This window comes from Anoplopoma fimbria, chromosome 3, assembly GCF_027596085.1.
Source record: "Anoplopoma fimbria isolate UVic2021 breed Golden Eagle Sablefish chromosome 3, Afim_UVic_2022, whole genome shotgun sequence".
Classification (NCBI taxonomy): Eukaryota; Metazoa; Chordata; class Actinopteri; order Perciformes; family Anoplopomatidae; genus Anoplopoma; species Anoplopoma fimbria.
The window spans coordinates 14,833,906-14,852,775 of record NC_072451.1 but is presented as its reverse complement, the minus strand read 5'-3'; the positions used below and the strand labels follow the sequence as shown (position 1 = coordinate 14,852,775).

Below are 18,870 nucleotides of genomic sequence, written 5' to 3'. Positions count from 1 at the left end.
TTGATTCTGGTCGTTTCTTGTAATGGGATAGTGCAACAGTAAAGGCTCAACTATTTGTCCCTGCTGATGTCTGGTTTTATAATGTCCACGTAACCTTGAACCTGACATGAAAGTCATCCTTACATTTTTAAATCTTAAGAAGAAAGAACTGGAACTATTCACACATCACATGTGTTCAAAGTGACATTAACAGTGACCCCTTTACAGTTTTTATAAGGTTAGATTGTTCATATTATAGGAGGACATTTTAACCTCTATAAACTATATTTGCACATCAAACAAGTTAACAGAGTTATCCTTAATCTGTAGACAAAGATAAAACTTCTGCACATGCACACGAGGGTTTCCAGTTATTGATCAGACCTCTGCTCAGATTGGAACTGGGTGAAGCCCTGCTGGGAATTATGAGACATCCAAAGTCAGGAAGTCACTCCTCCACATTCCAAATATGGTCACTTCTGTTCACTGGTTGCGGAAAAAATATAAAAAGATGGTGATGGCCGTAATCCAAGATGGCAACGGCCAAAACGCTAAATTCTAGGCTTCAAAACCTTGTGTGCAGCAGATTGCATCCATTGGAGTGTAGCTTTAACAACCTCATTAATTAATGAAGTTAATTAATTGCCATTTTCCTTTATAATAGCTATTAATGTGATGATGGGGCGCATAGCGTCATTCAAAGCAGTGGTGGTGAACATGTGGTGTGGCAATGGCCTCCATTTTTCGATGCCGATCTTTTTCATAAAAACCCCAATTTAACTTTTTTTTTATTATAACCACCAGAGCCAAGAAAATGTTGTTAGTGCTGTTTAGATTGTTAGAAAAGAATGATCAAGGTATAATCATTTTTATTTACAAATGTTTTGCCTGGACCCCCCCTAGCTGGCAACACCATACCCTTGTGGATATTCCTATTTATTTAGGCACCTAGCACGTATCTTTACATTTATAACTACTTAACAACAACTTCTAATTCCTGTTTTTGAAAAAACAAGATAAGAGGTGGCCCTTGGAAACAACTGACAAGGAAATCGATGGTTTTCTAAATCTTTCACACAGAAAATAAATAGTGCTCCTCAATAATTTTATCAGGCTTTAGCATTACATCATATTTGCTTTGTTTGGCTTGACATTGTTGAGAACAATTTACACATGTTTATTCAAGTCAATATTTGTGATGTGATGCCAGTTACCACAAGTTTAGACACAAATTGCAAACAAGGAATGCTGAGTTACAATTGATTTGAGTGGTGTTCCATTGGTTCCCAACTATCAGATTACAGAATGACAATAATTTGCCTCTCCTAAAAAAGTACAAGCAATGGGATCCAGAGACCCTACCCGCATTGATTTTTCATCTTTTTAACAGCAAGACTGTATGCAGTGTATACAAAGTATGCCTACAATGTAGTTCTGTAACGTTTGAGGGACGTCATGCAAATTATTTAGAAGGAAGCAACCTTGTCCAACCAGTAGCCCCACCCTTGTAATTAACTCTGTGTAATTTTAATCCAGTAACTAAGAAATCCACCCACCAATGGGCCAACAGATACACTTGATGTTATGATAACATGTGAACAATAAGTGATACTATACAATAGGACAGAAATCAAATGCATGCTATGAGTAAAGTAACATCACTGCAGCAAGAAGAGTGCACGTTCCTGTAGGTTCCACCACATGATTACTTATCAGATTCAAAGTAGGGAAACATGCAGAACACAATGTTTGGTCGGTAGTGCAGAATTGTCGTTTATGGTAGTATTAAAGCAGGTAATCAGCACAGACCTCATAACCTCAACCTTACGTCTCTATCCGAAAATAAAGAAGATCAAACAAACGCCGTTTCCACTGTGAACACATTGGGCCTTAAATACGCACGTTCAGTTCTGTATTTTTAGGGAGACTATAGCGCCATCGTGTGTGAAACGTGAGTTAAGCCAAAGACCAGTTCCGAGACTCACAGTAAGATAGTTCACAGCTTATCGTTATGTATAAAATGTATGTTATAAATGTTATGTAAATATAAACCACAACAGTCTACTACCGTTTCAAAATCGAAATATTTACTTAAAAAGCAAGTAGCGGATCTGTATGGGTCAAACACGAGACTTACAATTGTTTTTCCCTCATTTAATGAAATAAGTGACACCGTCGGAACACCTCTGTATAACAGTCCACTCTTTGCTTCGTCTGGCGTCTTCTCGCGATATTTCGACTAGAGCGGGTACGGTACCGAGACAGCCTTGGAGATCACATTGCTCACAATGTAGCTCGCGGCACTAGTCACTGATACAATAACAGCAGCATTAAGCAGACGTGACATTTCTACCGATACGTTTCCTTCTCGGTTTCCTTGGAATAACTTTAATTGAGGTCCAGCGCTGTCTGTAGAATAAGGTATTGGTGTCCTTTATTTAAGCGAATTTTATAGATTTTCATGTTCTCAATTTGTGTTGAATAACAGTCTCGCCACTGATTATGGATTAATTTACAATGTCATAAAATCGTCTAGCTAAACCAGACGCAAGTTTCTCCTAAAAGTATTTATCTATCATTTTTGCAAATGTTATAAATAAGTACGTTAATATATCACAAGAACGAGAGAATGCGAGTTAAGTTTCGTTACATAAGATTTTTTCTCCCGTTAAAGTTTGAAACAGCTGTTTCTGATTGTATCATTACGTTGTCATAGTCAGTAGTGTCACAAATAGTAAACTCTTATTATGTTGTATTATCATTATTCAACGTTAAGCAGTAGCCTTGCTTTGGCATTTTTAAAGTATTTATTTCTTTTTATACAAATGTTATTAGGGTCAAGTTTACCTTCATTCATAATCAGTAAATTGATCACAGATAAATCAGTGACATCATGACAAATCAGCTGTCGACTGCACATGCGCAGTGCTGGGTGACTAGACCAAAAGTTGAGCAATGCAACAACAAAAAAATAGCTCCTCTAGATTTGAAGTGAACTATGGACAGTTGGATGGCCATGTTGCAATATTCTTCCCCCAGTTGACCTCTGATTATATTTAACTGCCTACTTTAGGTTTACTGGTTGTATTGAGCTTATTCTTATCTTACGCGGTGTTGTTTCCTCCCCCAGTGAGAATGTCCTTGTCTGGCTGGGTGTGTGTAGTAACAGGGGCCTCCCGAGGCATCGGACGGGGAATAGCCCTCCAGCTGTCCGAGGCAGGAGCCACCGTCTACATCACCGGGCGCCAGGAGACAACTCTGAAACAAACCGCTGCACAGGTGACGTTTTGACCTTGAATTTCTTACAAGGGCTGTATCAGAAAGTGACATATAGTGACTGGGGCAATCAATTTGTGATCCGAAGGCTCAGCTGAGGTCTTGAGGACTTCGAAAGCATTGCACCTGAAATGTTGGGCCTATCCTAATAATAATAATAATAATAATTAAGCCTTTATTAGTCCCACAATGGGGAAATTCAGTTCCTGCGGTGTAGTTTAGTAGTAGTAGTGTTTCAAATAATTTTGTCTCGATGGTTTGCGGCTGACGGGTTTGTTGTCAACACAGGTGAAGGAGAGGGGTGGAAATTGTGTGCCGGTTATCTGCGATTCCACAAAAGACAAAGACATCGAAGACCTGTTTGAACAAATCAAAAGTGAGCAGAATGGCAGGCTGGACCTCCTGGTGAACAACGCCTATGCTGGAGTCCAGGTATATTCACTGCACTGACGTAAACACTACTCGAGCGCACATATGAATCACTTGTGGAATGCCTAACGTAGAGTAAAGCAGCGTGAACAAAATGGAACAACATTAAAGAGCGCAAACCATAATATTCAGACTGTGTGACCTTTTTACCTGACCTCTAACACATGATGGGTCATTCCAGGCCATCTTCGAGAATATGGGGAGAAAGTTCTGGGAAACCGATCCGTCCATTTGGGATTCCATCAACAACACAGGCCTCAGGTATGCGTTTTTGTTTAGTCATGTCTGATAAGTCTATGACGAGTCATTCCTTTGTGACTAATGCTGGTTTTCCAGACGTCACCGGTTCCTCAATTAGTTTTTTTCTTTTTGAGTTCAGGATGACTTTTCTGTGTCGTCGTAGCTCTTTCAAAAAACATGACAAATCAAGAGTGAGTTCACATCTAGAGTGATGTGAAACGTAGTGTGACGTGTTTACTGTTAATTAAAGTAGTATTCATTAGCACGGTATTTCAGGTATTTTACAACTGAGCGGATAAGAATGATTTGACTGATTTCCATTTTGATTTATCCGGCAGGGGCCACTATTTCTTCTCAGTCTATGCATCCCGGATGATGGTGGCTCAAGGTCGGGGTCTGATCATCACCATTTCATCCATGGGGGGTCTGCGGTATCTCTTCAATGTGCCATATGGCGTCGGCAAAGCCGCAGTAAGTTCTCATAAAGTCCCAGATTTATGTTATCAAGAGCCGAATATCATTAAAGTATATGTGCTGTATAATTGGGTCGGACAGTGTCATAAAAACCTGTTTGGTTTTGTGGTGTGTTTCCAGTGTGACAGGCTGGCAGCAGACATGGCTGTTGAGCTTAAAAGAAGGGGAGTGGCTTCTGTCAGTCTGTGGCCAGGAGCGGTACAAACAGAGCTGGTGTCTCAGCTCGTGTTGGAGAAAGAAACACCACAGGGTGTAGATCCCAAGGTAGACTCTTCTCTAACAGCAAATCCTGATCCCCGGTAGCTATTTCAATTTTGTTTTGCTAAATCTTTGTTTTCTTTTGCTCAGTTCAAAGAAGTCTTTGTCAATGGGGAATCCACAGAAGTGAGTGGGATGTGCATTGTCAACCTGGCAACAGGTAGGACTACACTGTATGAGATAGAATACAGCTCACTGAGATACAAGCCTACACATATTTGATCTACACATGCTGTTCATTGTAACATACTTCCAGATACTTTTTTTTTTTTTAATATATTGCTGAGAAGCATTTATTGATTCAACTGTTATTCTTGTTAATTTGCAAACTAAGCATACTTCCACTTTCTTCCTGAAGATAAACATCTGATGTCTCTGACTGGGAAAGTACTCCTGACTTGTGACCTGGCAAGGCGCTATGGCCTACAAGATATTGATGGTAGGTATATATCAGCAGCTTACTAACTATTATGAACGGTCACGTGATTCTAATGTTTTGTTCATCTCTTTATTTCCAGGACGGAGTGTGGCTGATTACACTTCTCTGAAATTCCTCCTGACCCAGGTGCCGTATCTCTCCTGGCTGTCAGTTGTTGTCCCTTCATTCATACGCCTGCCACGCTTTGTGCTCACCCTGGCTAGCAACCGCTTCTAAACATTTCCTACATCAGTACTGAAGTGGCAGTATCGTGCTGTATGTCAACTATATGGTCCAAATTCTAGATAAACCCATAGGTGCCATGTTTCGGATCAAATCCATCACTGGTGGCCAATGGATGACAAGGAGCACTGACTAACCACACTATTATTATTTGAAGGAGTATCATTGAAATTTAAATTTATATATATATATATATATATTCCTACTTGAGTTCTTAATGAAGGCAGTTCTATGAAGTTTGAGGGGAAAAATAGTGAACATGAATTAAACATTAACACTAACGTTGTCCGTGGGTGAAGCCGCACAGTGTGAACTTGATGTGTTTATTATGATTACCGCATGTAATGTATTTTCTTAAGAAGTATGCAAAATCTATTTACATATGAGACATTTTATAAACATTTAAATAATTGTGTATTTTTAACACATTTTTGAGCTTGTGATATTTCTATTCAATGAATATATGCGTCCAACACTACTTCTACTACCACTACTATTTGACTGGCTAAATAACAACTGGTTAAATAAAAAAGTTAACTCGCTGCTGTTTTCACTTGTCATTCCCTTTTTTGCAAAATAACAAAGCGTCTTCAAACTGATAGGTCTTGATGAATAGGGTGGAATCTATTGCAGAAAGATTAATATCTTCATCTTGTCTATTTTATCATATTATTTTGCGCTAACAATGAATTATAATTGCTACTCTGAAACTCTGACTCATATATGTGTATATATATATATATATATATATATATATACCACTAAAGTACAGCTGAATTGTTTTCAGTGACAGGACATCATGTCTGAAGGACACACAGTATCACTTTCTGTTGATTGTATGTGTCTATCTTGTTTATAATACAAATAAATATCGAACAGACTATAAACTTGTTCTTGGGTTTATCAGTAAATCCAAACCGCTCTGGGTCTTAATCTGGCAATTCTTCAGGAACTGATTCAGGGTCATAGTAATGGTCTTAGAGATGCTGAGGTCGAGTCCCAAAGCACAAATTAAAATACTTTTAATTATTTGGGTTTTTTGCATATTTTATTGATTGACTTAAATGTTTAATTAACTGTTCTGTTTCATTTTCTATAAGTTTTATCCCCTCTTGAACACCATCTTCTTTGTTTAATTATTTGTTGGCTCAAAAGTAGTGGTAGTCTATGAAATACCATAATGTGTTAACGTTTGAAATGATTTAAGTAACTTCTCCTGTGTTGCTGAAATGCCACATTTCCAAAAAAAAATAAAGCACAGTGTCCTCAGTGGCTATGGCCTGGGCTGATCAAAAGCTCTGTACATTTGGACCTCCAGATGTCTTCAAGGAGCCTAGAAGGAAGGTTCCTGTAAATAGATTAGAAATGTTTTTTTCTGCTTTGAGTGAGGCCAGTAGGAGTTAGATTAAAGCACTGTTTCAATTTAACAAGATGTTGGTTCTCGTTGGAAATCCAAAGAGACGTTTGTGGGCCCGCTGTGGTGGGGGGGGGGGGGGGGGGGGGGACTAGTGGGTGGGTGACGTGAAAAGTGTTTAGCCCACTGCCCCTCGGATTTGTAATACAGGCGCCTCCTCCCTCCAATCCACGGCCTGCTCTCCCAGACTGGCACACCCACCCCGCCGTCACTGTGTGGGAGAGGCGGTTGGGCCTTCTGGGCTTCCTGGTCCTCGGCTCCGCCTCGCCTCGATCTGACCGGACGGGGAAAAACACTTCTCAGTTAAAGAACAAAAGCAACAACGGATGGACCGAGGAGGGCCGAAGTAGCGGCGACTCAGATCCCGACCTGAAGCTCACGGATTGAGATATTTGTTCCCCGCACGGGAAAGGACCGAGCCGACGACTGAACTCCTTTCGAAAAGGCGACAAACTTGGTCGCCTCGCATCTTTGTATCCCGACCGTAATCCGTCGAGGTGCTTGATACATAAGACAAGGGTCAAACCGACGGACCGACGTTATTGTTTCCGTGGTCTTCCTCTAAACTTCGGCCATAAAAGGACGGAGTGGCGGAGGGGTAACTCTTTGTTTGTTTTTTGTTTTTCTTTACGCTCTAACGGACCTACGGGGATAACGGGTTAAACCAGCATTTTGGTAAGTTTATTTTTATGTTTCACTGAAGCGTGTCTGGCGGTGAAGTGCGCCTGTGCAGTGTGAAGCGTTTTAGTTAGTACGCCATAAAGGAGAGAGGGGGGGGGAGAGAGAGACACTGGGCTGCTATTGTGAATGGCACCGATACCAACTTTTACAGCTTTTTGTCACAGTAAAACAAAAAAAACTACAGCGTTTTAACTCGTACAGTGCGTTAAAAGTAACACATCAGACGCAGGGGTGGAGGTCACGGCATGATCTCATTTCGTGGGTTTAGTGTGTCACGAATGACTAATACTGTGGTTTCATAATTGTTTTTGGTACAGTTCAGCATTTCTAGCGTGGCTCAAGCGACCTTAAACGTCTGCCATGGCGTAATCTTACTTAAATGCGCAATAATTCCATCGCTGTGCCAAATAAAGTACACTACTTCTCCTTAATGAAGAGTAGGCACAAACACCATATTGATATGGTAATGTTATAACTTCAATGGGAATAAAATGGGGGGGAAAAATAACAATATCTGAATCAAAATCCCTTGTTTCTAGCCTTCTAACTACTAGACTTGTGATGGGTTGATGTGTTGGCTAAACACCTGTTGCAAAAGAACAACATTACTTTTAGTTAAGGGCTTAGAGTGCCTAGACTTGGACTTGAGGGTGACTAATGCATCTCATTTTCTCTGTCCGCAGGTCTCTGTTGTGGCATCTGCCTTTGTCAAGAGGCTACACTCATCTTTAGCGACCGAGGATCTGGGAGTGGAACAAAGCCGGACTGGGAAAGGGTGAGAAAGTAGACCGTGATGGATTTCTCATGGACACCCATTCCCCGCGCACCCACCCTTTGCGACCGATCCCCCCACTCACACAAAACAAAAGTCAGTCGCCACACTCTTGGGGGAGGGGAACCCAGTCTGGACAGAGTATACGACCAGTTTCACTGGGAGTTCAGAATAAGGAGTGCAAAGTATGGGGTGGGGGAGGGGGAAACAGCTGTCAGATAATTGACTTTGAATGAGAACTGAAAGTTCTTTTAACGTCATAGTCCGTACTCTCGGCTGTTCTCGTCAGATGAAATGTTCCTTCCCTAAAGGGATCTTATCTGTTAAGTAAAAAATGTTTGGCAGCCGAGACAAGTCAGAAAACAGCAACTAAATTTGTGTTTTTATTTCTTTTTCTAGGTGAAGGAGCCTATTTTGATATCCCAGATGGCGACCTACAGTGAACATAATGGCAGAAATGGACTACTAATGGGCATGAAGGGGCTTTTTGAAGGAAAAGTAACAAAGACAGAATGTGAAGGAAAACCCGAAGCTAAACGCTCCTCCAAGGATTTGCGCCACTCAGCTGAGAGCAACGTGAGTGGTGTGGCGAGCTTCACCACCAACCACAACTCGGTTGTGTGCCTTCCTCTGGTGTCAGAGGGACTGAAGTTGGTATGGACGCAGTCGGATCAAACTCGTGAACTTGACACAATCTCGGAGCTGATCCAAGCCTTTAACCTATTTCCGTACCCATCATCTCAAGAGGTTAGCACCCTGGCCCGGGTATGTGCCTTGCCACTGGACAAAGTTAAGGTGTGGTTTATGGTGCAGAGAATTAAATACGGTATCAGCTGGTCCTCGGAGGAGATAGAAGAGACGAGGCGAAAGCTGGCAGTGCCTGAGCTTTGTGACGATTCTACTGAAACCAATGAGGAAGCCGAAATGAAGAGCAAGACTGAAAGTAGTGAGGAGCTGGTGATTGAGGATAAGGATAGCAACGAGGTAGAGGTTTCTCCATCCAGCCCCCCAAAGAAGAAACCAAAGTCCGAGTCACCAGATTCCTATAAACCAGCCAAACCCACTGCTCCGTGTTTCAGCTCCACCCTCCCTCCTCCTCAGGATTCATACTTCTACCGCCCACCAGCGGAAACGCCAGCAAGCACAGCGGCAGATGTCTCCCTTGACCTTTCAGAGTCACCTTCACGACAGCATCGCCACGGGCGCTACAAAAAATCCAAAGCTCAGCTCGCTGCCCTTCGAAAGAGCTTTCTGAGAGAGAACTGGCCTGCGGAGGCAGAGCTTAGACGTTTGCAGGAAGAAACTGGGCTGAGTCGTAACGACATTCGCAAGTGGTTCAGTGACAGCCGGTACCAGCTCAGGGTTGGCCGAGGGAGCCTTGCCGCAGCCCAGAACTACTCACAACACACTGGAGGTAAACACGATCAACAAATCCAACCTCTCCCACTGATTACACAAAAGACCAGTCAACTAAACGAGGTGAAGGGCCAGGAGGCAGCCCGTAGCAATGGGATTAGAAATTCACATTTCTTTCAGACCTTTTTGTCTAACAGCTTGGAAGCTTTTGGGGACAGGGTCCTTGAGGCAGAAGGGTATGACGGCACAGAGGAGCTTTCTGGTGACGGGGACAGTTTGAAAGACGAGGAACAAAGTGAAGAGCTACCCTTGCAGCTGACCAAGACCTGCAAGATTGAGCCAGATGTTCCACAGGAACCATCGGCTATATTAAAAACCTCTCCCTGCTCTTCCCCCTCTGGCAGCCCACCACTGACTGCCTCGCCTAATAAACCGCTTCCAAACAACATCAGCACATCAAAGAAGTCAGCCCACTCAGCCAAAGCCAGTCCCTCACGAACACCTTTGCGTGTCTCAAAGGCTCCCTCATCCGCATCCACATCCCCTGCCCTCACTCCGGCTGGGCGACCAAGAAAGACCAAGGAGCAGCTGGATGTGTTGAAGCAGCACTTCTTACGCTGCCAGTGGCCCAAGAGTGAAGATTACACTGAACTTGTTAAGCTTACAAATTTACCCCGGGCAGATGTTATTCAATGGTTTGGGGACACACGCTATGCCGTTAAAAATGGCCAGCTGCGCTGGGTGAAGGGGGTCCGCGACCAGTTCTTGGCAGAACTTGCAGCCCAGCAAAGTAGCAGTGGTTTGACAAACGGAGGCGGCTCGGGGACATCTACTCGACCTGGGGGAGGCCGAAAACGAAAACCTCAAGCAAACGCAACAAGTGCAGATGTTCCTGATATCCAGCCATTGGTAACATATTACCTTGCAACAGGCTCACTACATGAAAGAGACCTTGACTCTCTATGCAAGAAATCTAAAATGAGCTACCAGCAAGTGCGAGATTGGTTCGCAGCTCAGGATGTGGTGGGTACTGAACAAAAACTGATTGTTGCCGAGTAAGACCCTGGAACCAGACTCAAGAACATTTCTTTCGGTTGGTGGAGTGCTGCTCGCATCCTTTGCACCAACAAGCATAGTTGTACCTTTGGTTTAAATTGCTTTAATTTAGCAGGTTGTAACATCCGGTCTTCCCAGCACAAGCCTAAAATAAGGTTTGTTTTTTTATACATATGCTGCATTTCCTGCTTATCCTAATATATTTTGGACTTGAATTATAACTGTGCTGCCTGTGTTGCTGTAAATAGGACAGTAACTTGTACACTGGGTTGCTATATTTTTTTTCAGCTTATTATGTTTGTTTAGATATCTCTACTACAGAATTGTTAGTATGCTATTGTAGCAGTATAATTTAAACTGGTTGTACTTGTAGTACCTGACTAAAGCAGACAAGTCACTGCTCCAGAAAGATGTCTCTGTTGATGAATTTGTTGACTGATCACTGTGTGTTATCATTCCTTTACAGCCAATAATTCCTTGTCATAAAAAGCACACTGGACATGTACACTTTAAATTGACATCTTGCACTTTGGTTTCAGAGCCTGCTGTCATATTCATTAAATCCAATTATTTTCTAAAACATTAGTTCCTATCTTAACCATGTCATTTTTGATCCCTTAACACTGAAACCTATTATCGTGCCTCTGGAAAAGTCATGATCCATCTAATTCTCCTAATGTCTCTAGAGCACATTTCTGAGACACATTCCCAGATTCTCCTTTAGACGCTCTGCTGTAACACTTGATTTACTAGGTCAACAATACCAAGAGAGCAGCATTTACATCAATGGAATACAGATGTCAGAATTGCAAATTTAATTCTGATTTGCACTCATTAATTCAGTCAGTATTTGTATCTATTTTTTGTCTTAATAGCTGTAGGGTGTGACTTGATGGTTTATAATCTAGAAAAACTAGACAAAATAACGGATGGGAGGTCCACGTACTGTATAAGTAGGAAATGGTTTGAATCCAAAGAAAACATACATTTCTAATAACTCATAATTGTGAATTATAGCACAAACATTACAGATTCAGGTTTTCGGTTCAGAGAAACTCCACATTTCAAAGTACTAAGTAGTCTTAGAGGAGGTAAGGTGGGCTTTAAATGGAGTCAGAGTTCAGTTCATTAGAAAAGTCTGGATAAACGTTAGATGACCAGAATGTTGATAATGCAGTGTCCATCACTGTGTTCTGATGTTCTTTTAGTAATGAAAAGGTATTGCAAGTGTCATGCTGTGGGGAAATGTCCATAACGTTTAGTGTCTTCCTTTGCAGATGTCTTCCATGTATGAAAAAAAAATCCTAATTTGCACAATTGTGTCACTGGAACCCAGTAAAGGATTTGCCTTTCTAATCATGTGCGCGAGCAATGTTTTTTTTTGTGTGTGCCGAAATGACTGCGACTGACTGACAGGTCAAATTTATTTTTTCATTATATGTACATTTTCGGTTGTGAGCAAAAAGGCAATCTGCAGACATTGTTGCTAAAAAATGTATTGCCAGAAAAAATATGGAGGGCCATAAGTAAACCACTGATCAATAACACAGTTTGGCAGATAAATGAATCAACAGAAGAACCACATGGTAAAAACAGTACAACATCTATGTTAACTTAACTATTGTAAGTACTTGTACTCAAAAATGTAGAAGACATTAAATCATTGGTGCCAACTGTTAATGATCTGAATTAAACAAACACATATATGGCTACAGACTCCTTAACTGATAACATTGTTAGGGGCCACTTCTTTAATTCCTGGGTGAGTGTATTGATAATCCTCTCATAGACTGGAACGGGAAAACATTAGGTGTCTGACGCTGAGTTCTGAGGATTACAGAAATAGACTGACTCAGCAATTGCGAGAGAAAATCTTCCCATCAAGATCATTTTCCCACGGCAAGTTATTTTGAAAGCATTTACCTTGTAGGAGTGCTAAAGGATGTGGGTGTTCCTATTTAAAACAGAGGTGAAAGGATCTTGATTAAAGATAGAATGCATGACGTATACAGTTTAATCACAGAACCTCTGGTAGAGCTGCAAACGTGTCTTTACAACAATACTTACTGTGTACATATTCGTGAAGAGAACTATGGCTCGAAATAGAGGTAGCTGATCCAGGTGTCTGAAAAAAAAAAACTTTTTTAGATATCATAGTTGAATATATTAACTAGTACTAATGAGGACCTGGGTATGCATGTACAATGATGAGTTAAAAAAATCATTTTTGACCTAGGACATTGTAGTCTGACACACAGTCTTGATCTTGTACAACTCAAATTCTCGCCAATATCCTGGTGCTAGTCTCTTGGCCACCAGGCTCATAATAATAAGACTATAATCTTTTGGTTTATTTAAGTGGACCTTGAATTACTAATTTTGTATTTTTACACTGTTATGTCGAAAAGGGTCTTAAAAAGTTGCACAATAATCTAAGAAAGGATGTTTATATATATTCTTCAGTGTTTTTTGGAAAGCACTTTAATTTCCAACATTTCAACTAGGTCTACAGAACTTCACAATATAACTCTCAGACTTACTGTGAGGGAGGATAGACTGGGACCTCGGTCTCTGGCCAACCCTTGAGACTCTGCTGAGCCAAAGTAACTGAAACACATATGTTTAAGCATAAAACGGAATGAAATCCATCAGAGCGCGACATTATAGTACGTACCTTATGGTTCTTGAACGAGGAGTAACTGATGAAAAGAAAATATGCACACGCTTCTCATCAACTTGAATCATAAAATTTGAAATGGTCCACCAACACCAAAAACATTAGCTGTAACAATTCAATTTAAAGCACAGGGTTTACCTGGAGAGGTGACAGCCACAGGGAGTGACATCCGTTGAGTTCTATACATGAAAAGTTAAAAGTTAAAATACTGGAAAGTTTATTAAACAGGATAGTCCTGAAATGTAAATTGGTTTTACCCATTTGTATGAAACTGTCCAGGAGAAACCTGTGGCAAACACAAAGTGTGCAAGCTAAATTAGATATGTAACTTATTAAATAACTTTGGCAATTTTGACAACAGATACTTTTCTTTATTAAGACTTTCAGAACACTTACCCTCCGCTGAGAAAGTGGCTTTTTCAAATCAGCAGTCTCTCTTTTCAGCTCTGAAAGCTGCTTTTTTAAGTCAGCATTCTCTCTTTTCAGCTCAGACAGTTGCCTTATAATGACGGAAGTGGGAGGATTAGCGTTGCAATAGGGGGGTTTATTTACACGGCCACAAAGGAACAACAACAGATATGGAAATCACCTGTAACCTTGCTCAGTGACTTCCTTCAGACGCCTTTCCAGTTCAACAGACTTATGCCTGAAGTGCGCTGAGACTCTCTCCATCTGAGTCCGCTGAAAAAGTGCAATCTGAGGAGCACAAAGACCTCAATATCAAATATTCTTTCAGTGAAAATAAAACATTATGTGAATCAACTCTGGCTTTTGGATTAAAGCTCAGGGATTCCCAAATGATGATGACCATTTTGGATGCTTTTAATCTTGTCAAATATCTCTCTAACTGAAGCAATCTCTTGTTGAATGACTCACTGACCGTTTTCTAATTGATTGCCTGCTCTGACATTTAAAGTCCCTGTATAGCAATTAAAATGTGAGCAGAGAGGGCACTTGGGTCGCCGCTGCACAGAGGAGACTGACCTGTGAAATGTGCCCCAGCCGTGACTGGATGAGGTTCACGGGGTCCTTGAAAAACACCTTTTCCTGTGGCTTCATCTGAAACAGAAAATGTGTGGAAATATAATAAACTAGCGATGTAAAATAAGCTCATTCTCTTTACTGGATCAGACAGTAACCTGCAGTGGAGATGTCAAACTCACCAACCTCATCTGTGATGGGCAAGTAACTGCAGCTGGCCCCACATACACTGCACTGATCTGTGGTAAAATACATAATCATAAGAACCATAACTAGCCTGCAACTGTCTAACTTGAGCAATGATGTTAAAGTTATTACAAGGAACTTTCATTTTGTATCAATTTTCGCGGTCCGTTTGGATGAAAGTGGTTGTGTTTCAAGGCACCAGATTCCCTTCAGAAAACCTCTAATTTTACTGCAGCATGGTCTGACAGTCTGCCCTGCTCAGTCCTGGTTTTGGTTCTCCCGTGCCTCCCTTCCCTCCAGCAGGCCCAACAATACGTCCTGGGTCTCCAGCAGCGTGTTGTCCGCATTTGCTTCCAGCAATCACTTATTGTCTTTTTTTTTTTTTTTACTTATTAAGGTCACATAGGGGCATCGGTATTAATTTGAGACCGTTCCACAATCAGTTAAAAGTTCCTCATAGTAACTTTGAATAACTATAGTTAAAAAGGGGAAGCAAATTGACTTAGTGTGTATAACTGTCTCACTAGATTTAATGCATGCTTCACAGCAGATGTGGCCACAGCTGGACACAGCAAACTTCGAACCTCTCCTTGTGAAGCACTGGTTACAGTGGAACCAGTCCATTTTTTAGTCCGGTGGGGTTCTTACTCTGCAAACACATTATACACAAATGATAATGTTACATTAAATATTACAGTATATGCCCATAAGTAGGTAGTCACACACTTTTGTGTACTTGTTGTATTGGGTTGTTTTTCCTGTTGTGGACTTTCTGCTTTGGCCCTTTCCCGTTTCAACATGACAATATCCCCCTGCACAAAGCCTGGCCTGTAAAGAAACGGTTTACCCAGTCTGGTGTGGAAGAACCCAACCAGCCAGTGCAGAGCCCTGACCTCATGTCATACAACACCTTTGGGACAAAGTGGAACATCGGCTGCAAGCCAGGCCTTAGTACCAAACGTCAGTCCCCCACGTCTCAAACCGTCTCCCCAGACTAGTGGAAATGACTGGTGATATATTTGCATGAATGCACACGGTTTTTAAAAGGCATGCTCAAAAGGTGTCGGGTGCAACATTTTGGCCATTTGTGTACCAGTATGAAGATATTTTTAAGTTTTAAAATCAAAATGTTTTATAATATAAGGGCTTTGCAATACGCATTTATTTTTGCCCATATATCACAAGTTAACGTAATGTTCATTTGTCACATACACTCCGATGAAAATGTCACTAATAGCTCAACCATTTTAGCATTAGGCTACATCATTTTTCCATGACACCTGCACACACACACCCACGCACACACACAAACTGTACAGTTGTCTGAAGTGAAGACAAAGCTAGCTAATGTAACTCATCCAAAATGCTAACTTGTCATACCATGGGCTACCAAAGTGTTTGCAAGCTAACATTAGCTAACATTAGCATAACTTGTGGAAGAGTCACTTGTTCCGTTTGGCTGGCTACTGACAGAATTAGAAATTGACTAAAAATGTTCATTACATTTTGTCGAGAAGTTTTTTGCTCACAGGTGAGTTAGTTGAAGTTTTAATCTTCAGAGATGTTATTTCAGCTGGCTCATCTCTGCAGTCCCGCGCAAAGTCAGCGCGAGCAGCTGATCTCATTCTCTCCTCTGATTGGTCGAGTGACGTATGAAGACCCCCGTTCCCTGGCTTTTGTTAAACATGCCAATGATAAATCTGCTATTGTATTTAGGGCCAAATTAACCATCACTGACAGTAATACCAGATGTTTTTAGACGTTTGTGTAAGCAAGTGAATAAGAATCAATTCGTATTGTTTTAATTTAATCTCCCCCCTATTTGAAACCCTTTCAAAAGATGTTAAAAAATATGATCAACACTGAAAGTTGTGATTGGACTTATTCTTTGAATTAGTCCTCCAGTAAAATGCTGAGTTTAGCCTTTAAAGAGATCTGCTAGAAGAAAACATTCAGAGATGTTTTACACATCATTCGCTGTAGAAATAGTGTCAATTCATTATTATGCAGTCGATACGTTACCATGACAGTGACTAAGGATGTTCACAATGACAGCCCTTAAAACGAATACTTTGGGTGTAATCGATACATACATGTGGATAAAGATTATTATGACATGTTTGAGATTTAAGCTTTTTAAAGATAAATCCCACAGCTAGAGTTGTTGTATATGAAACAAAGAACAAGATTTGTCGAGATATGACGTAATGAGAATACTAGGACCTTGCACGCATAACACCTTTGAAGACAATTACACTCACAAGTTTAATAAACGGAGAGCTTTTAAGTAGATAGTTACATCTTTAATGGACTCATTACAATCTGAAATGCAAAGAGACAGGCATTAAGCTCTTAGAAGCGTACAAAACCAAGAATAAAAACCCGATTCAGATTGGATGAGCCAGTGTGTTAGATGGATCCATTCCTGTAGGGGAACAAAAAGGTTAAGTAGTTGTGAAGGATAAATATACATATGACCCTAACCCCCAAGATGAGTTTACCTTGAGAATACTTCAGGAATTCACATCAGTGATGGTGAGTGGCCCAAGGACTGCTTTTTGTACCATACCATACTTCCCTGTTTAAAAATAAATACAAAAGTTTAAGTACAACACAGTCAGGAGAGTTAATAAATCAGAAGTCACGCAAATACCTGATATACTCCTGATCCTCCTGGACTTGCAGCTAGACTCACAGCAGTCACAGAGATTGCTGTATGCAGAGTTGTCCAGCAGCTCCCAGCTGAGTTCATAAGGATTGGGGGAAAAAAAAAGAATTAAAAAAATAAATAAATAAAGTCAAAATTATTCTCAATCGTTCCATCAAATAAGTCTGATTGGACCCAGAAAACATAGTGAATGGCTGTTTTGTTTTTTTACCCATGCTCTTTAACATAGTGGCAGGCCTTCTTGGTGTTGTCAAGACCGTTGGGATCCCAAGCCACAAGTTTACAGTGGATAAACACCTGTTGAGTGGAGAAGTGAGATTGCAAAGCATAGTTAGCTTCCAGTTTTTACAATAAAGCCCTGAATCTAAAATTGAACATGCATAATTTATAATTACCTCTTCCCCAGCACCCAACCTTAAGGCTTGAAGGGATAGGTGGATCTCCGATGATTTTTGCCTTGGCTCGAATTTAGAGCGTGAGATCATACTGTCCACAAGACATCTGTGTGGTCGAAAAAGAAAATAAACTGTTGTATCTTGTGTCTGGACAACACCCAAAAAAAAAAAAAAAAAAATACTCAGTGAAAAAAGATTACCCCTTATTAGTGATTATCGTGTATATAGTGCTTTCAGGCTGCAGAGCCGGTGTGGTAGCTGCTACGCATTCCTCAAGAAGCAGCAGCAATGGCTGATGGGTCTGTTGCGCCACACTAGCCATGATCGGGATAATGGAGCCCAGTGGAAAAGTAGTAGATTCAGCAGGGCCTGAAAAGTCAGCTATAACAGTAAACAGGAGATGAGTCGTTACAGGAGTCACCGTGAGAGCTGCAGTTTCCAGTGAAGTCATGTTTTACACCCACCATTCATGAGTCCAATGTGGAACACTAGATCTCCTAGACCGTATGTATTAAACACTGGGTCATAAATCATGGGGTACCAGTCCTTAGGCCTGCAACAACAAAAAGCAAATGAGTAAAAGCAAGCTGCTGCCATTTTACTTAGCACTCAATGTTGAAATAGTATGAACACCGACCTCTCATATGCACAGACAACGGGGTGAGTGAAGCCCATAATGTGAGAGTCAGGGGAGGAACTGTAGGTCAGATCATTGGTGTACATCAGCAGATCCCCAGTTACCTATGGGAGATAATGTTGAGAGAAATGTTGCAAAGCTGCAGGAAATACAGTGGAATCTAGGTTTGCATGTTAAATGTATGATCTACACACCAGTGTCCTGAAGTTACAATTGTTGAAATCCATGCTGAAAACAGCCTCGGTGGCCGAGTAGGTGGTGGGGAAGCAGTTACCCAGACGGAAGAGCGAAGTATCAGCCTGGGATCTGCTCTCCGTCCACACCAGAGTCATAAAATCTGGCCTGCAGTCCAGTTTCATGTCTGGGAGAGACAAAGCACAGATGACTCAAGTTTCTACTCAAACAGCTTTAGTTTAAGATAAAAACATTACTTTCTTTTGTTTTGTTTTAAAAACTTTTTGCAAAAATATTACCTGCATAGACGGACATGGTAGCTGCCAGGCTGAAAAGCAGTGCACGTTGCCAGAAGAAAGCCATCATGACTGGATGTTTGTCTCTGACACTGTGGGGGGTTTTTATTCTTTATTACTGGGAGACATTCATCAAGAAAATCTCTTTCACCTGGTGTTTGTCAACAGCCTCAGGTGCAGAGGCCCTCAGACTGATTGCAGCTCTGAAAGCAACTAATGACACAAAGCTGTTTCATCTTAATGGGGTGAAGCTTGATCGG

The 18,870-nt window shown here is 41.1% G+C and overlaps 4 protein-coding genes across 5 annotated transcripts; 2 read left to right on the top strand and 2 right to left on the bottom strand.

Annotated features, from left to right (window-relative positions):
• Positions 1–2,254: 2,254 nt before the first annotated feature.
• dhrs1 (dehydrogenase/reductase (SDR family) member 1) lies at positions 2,255–6,055 on the top strand. Of its 2 annotated transcripts, XM_054596280.1 has the most exons (9): positions 2,255–2,400; positions 3,110–3,258; positions 3,544–3,687; positions 3,866–3,945; positions 4,263–4,395; positions 4,519–4,662; positions 4,747–4,816; positions 5,015–5,095; positions 5,175–6,054. In XM_054596280.1, exons 2-9 carry the CDS (start codon positions 3,115–3,117, stop codon positions 5,309–5,311), a joined length of 933 nt encoding a protein of 310 aa, XP_054452255.1. In that variant the 5' UTR covers positions 2,255–2,400; positions 3,110–3,114; the 3' UTR covers positions 5,312–6,054. The 2 variants fall into 2 exon arrangements, with proteins under 2 accessions (XP_054452255.1, XP_054452256.1); XM_054596281.1 differs by lacking the exon at positions 2,255–2,400 and having other exon boundaries at positions 3,112–3,258; positions 5,175–6,055.
• Positions 6,056–6,893: 838 nt separating this feature from the next.
• Positions 6,894–12,211, top strand: homeza (homeobox and leucine zipper encoding a). The gene is made up of 3 exons (XM_054627314.1): positions 6,894–7,406; positions 8,096–8,187; positions 8,584–12,211. The coding sequence occupies exon 3, from the start codon at positions 8,611–8,613 to the stop codon at positions 10,597–10,599; it is 1,989 nt and encodes a 662-aa protein (XP_054483289.1). The 5' UTR covers positions 6,894–7,406; positions 8,096–8,187; positions 8,584–8,610; the 3' UTR covers positions 10,600–12,211.
• A 124-nt stretch (positions 12,212–12,335) lies between these two features.
• Positions 12,336–15,064, bottom strand: LOC129089371 (RING finger protein 212B-like). Its single transcript, XM_054596789.1, has 12 exons — positions 14,965–15,064; positions 14,441–14,493; positions 14,258–14,332; positions 13,863–13,969; positions 13,670–13,772; positions 13,531–13,559; positions 13,412–13,452; positions 13,271–13,295; positions 13,137–13,203; positions 12,664–12,721; positions 12,520–12,550; positions 12,336–12,423 (listed from the first exon to the last, which is right to left on the bottom strand). The coding sequence occupies exons 1-12, from the start codon at positions 15,062–15,064 to the stop codon at positions 12,348–12,350; spliced, it is 765 nt and encodes a 254-aa protein (XP_054452764.1). The 3' UTR covers positions 12,336–12,347.
• Positions 15,065–16,761: 1,697 nt separating this feature from the next.
• On the bottom strand, positions 16,762–18,704 carry LOC129089015 (zona pellucida sperm-binding protein 3-like). Its single transcript, XM_054596328.1, has 10 exons — positions 18,614–18,704; positions 18,335–18,501; positions 18,141–18,244; positions 17,968–18,056; positions 17,704–17,884; positions 17,504–17,609; positions 17,320–17,405; positions 17,094–17,182; positions 16,942–17,018; positions 16,762–16,865 (listed from the first exon to the last, which is right to left on the bottom strand). Exons 1-9 carry the CDS (start codon positions 18,678–18,680, stop codon positions 16,954–16,956), a joined length of 954 nt encoding a protein of 317 aa, XP_054452303.1. The 5' UTR covers positions 18,681–18,704; the 3' UTR covers positions 16,762–16,865; positions 16,942–16,953.
• Positions 18,705–18,870: the final 166 nt, after the last annotated feature.

Excerpts from the sequence above, each read along its gene's own strand:
- dhrs1 (XM_054596281.1), top strand. The coding sequence starts at position 3,115 with ATGTCCTTGTCTGGCTGGGTGTGTGTAGTAACAGGGGCCTCCCGAGGC. Across the intron at positions 3,259-3,543 it reads TGAAACAAACCGCTGCACAG|GTGAAGGAGAGGGGTGGAAA; the intron begins GTGACGTTTTGA and ends TTGTCAACACAG. Across the intron at positions 3,688-3,865 it reads ACGCCTATGCTGGAGTCCAG|GCCATCTTCGAGAATATGGG; the intron begins GTATATTCACTG and ends GGGTCATTCCAG.
- homeza (XM_054627314.1), top strand. The coding sequence starts at position 8,611 with ATGGCGACCTACAGTGAACATAATGGCAGAAATGGACTACTAATGGGC.
- LOC129089371 (XM_054596789.1), bottom strand. The coding sequence starts at position 15,064 with ATGGACTGGTTCCACTGTAACCAGTGCTTCACAAGGAGAGGTTCGAAG. Across the intron at positions 13,204-13,270 it reads CCTCGTTCAAGAACCATAAG|TTACTTTGGCTCAGCAGAGT; the intron begins GTACGTACTATA and ends TATGTGTTTCAG. Across the intron at positions 12,551-12,663 it reads TCTTCACGAATATGTACACA|GAACACCCACATCCTTTAGC; the intron begins GTAAGTATTGTT and ends TGTTTTAAATAG.
- LOC129089015 (XM_054596328.1), bottom strand. The coding sequence starts at position 18,680 with ATGATGGCTTTCTTCTGGCAACGTGCACTGCTTTTCAGCCTGGCAGCT. Across the intron at positions 18,057-18,140 it reads GTTGTCTGTGCATATGAGAG|GCCTAAGGACTGGTACCCCA; the intron begins GTCGGTGTTCAT and ends TTGTTGTTGCAG. Across the intron at positions 17,183-17,319 it reads CACTATGTTAAAGAGCATGG|CTGGGAGCTGCTGGACAACT; the intron begins GTAAAAAAACAA and ends TTATGAACTCAG.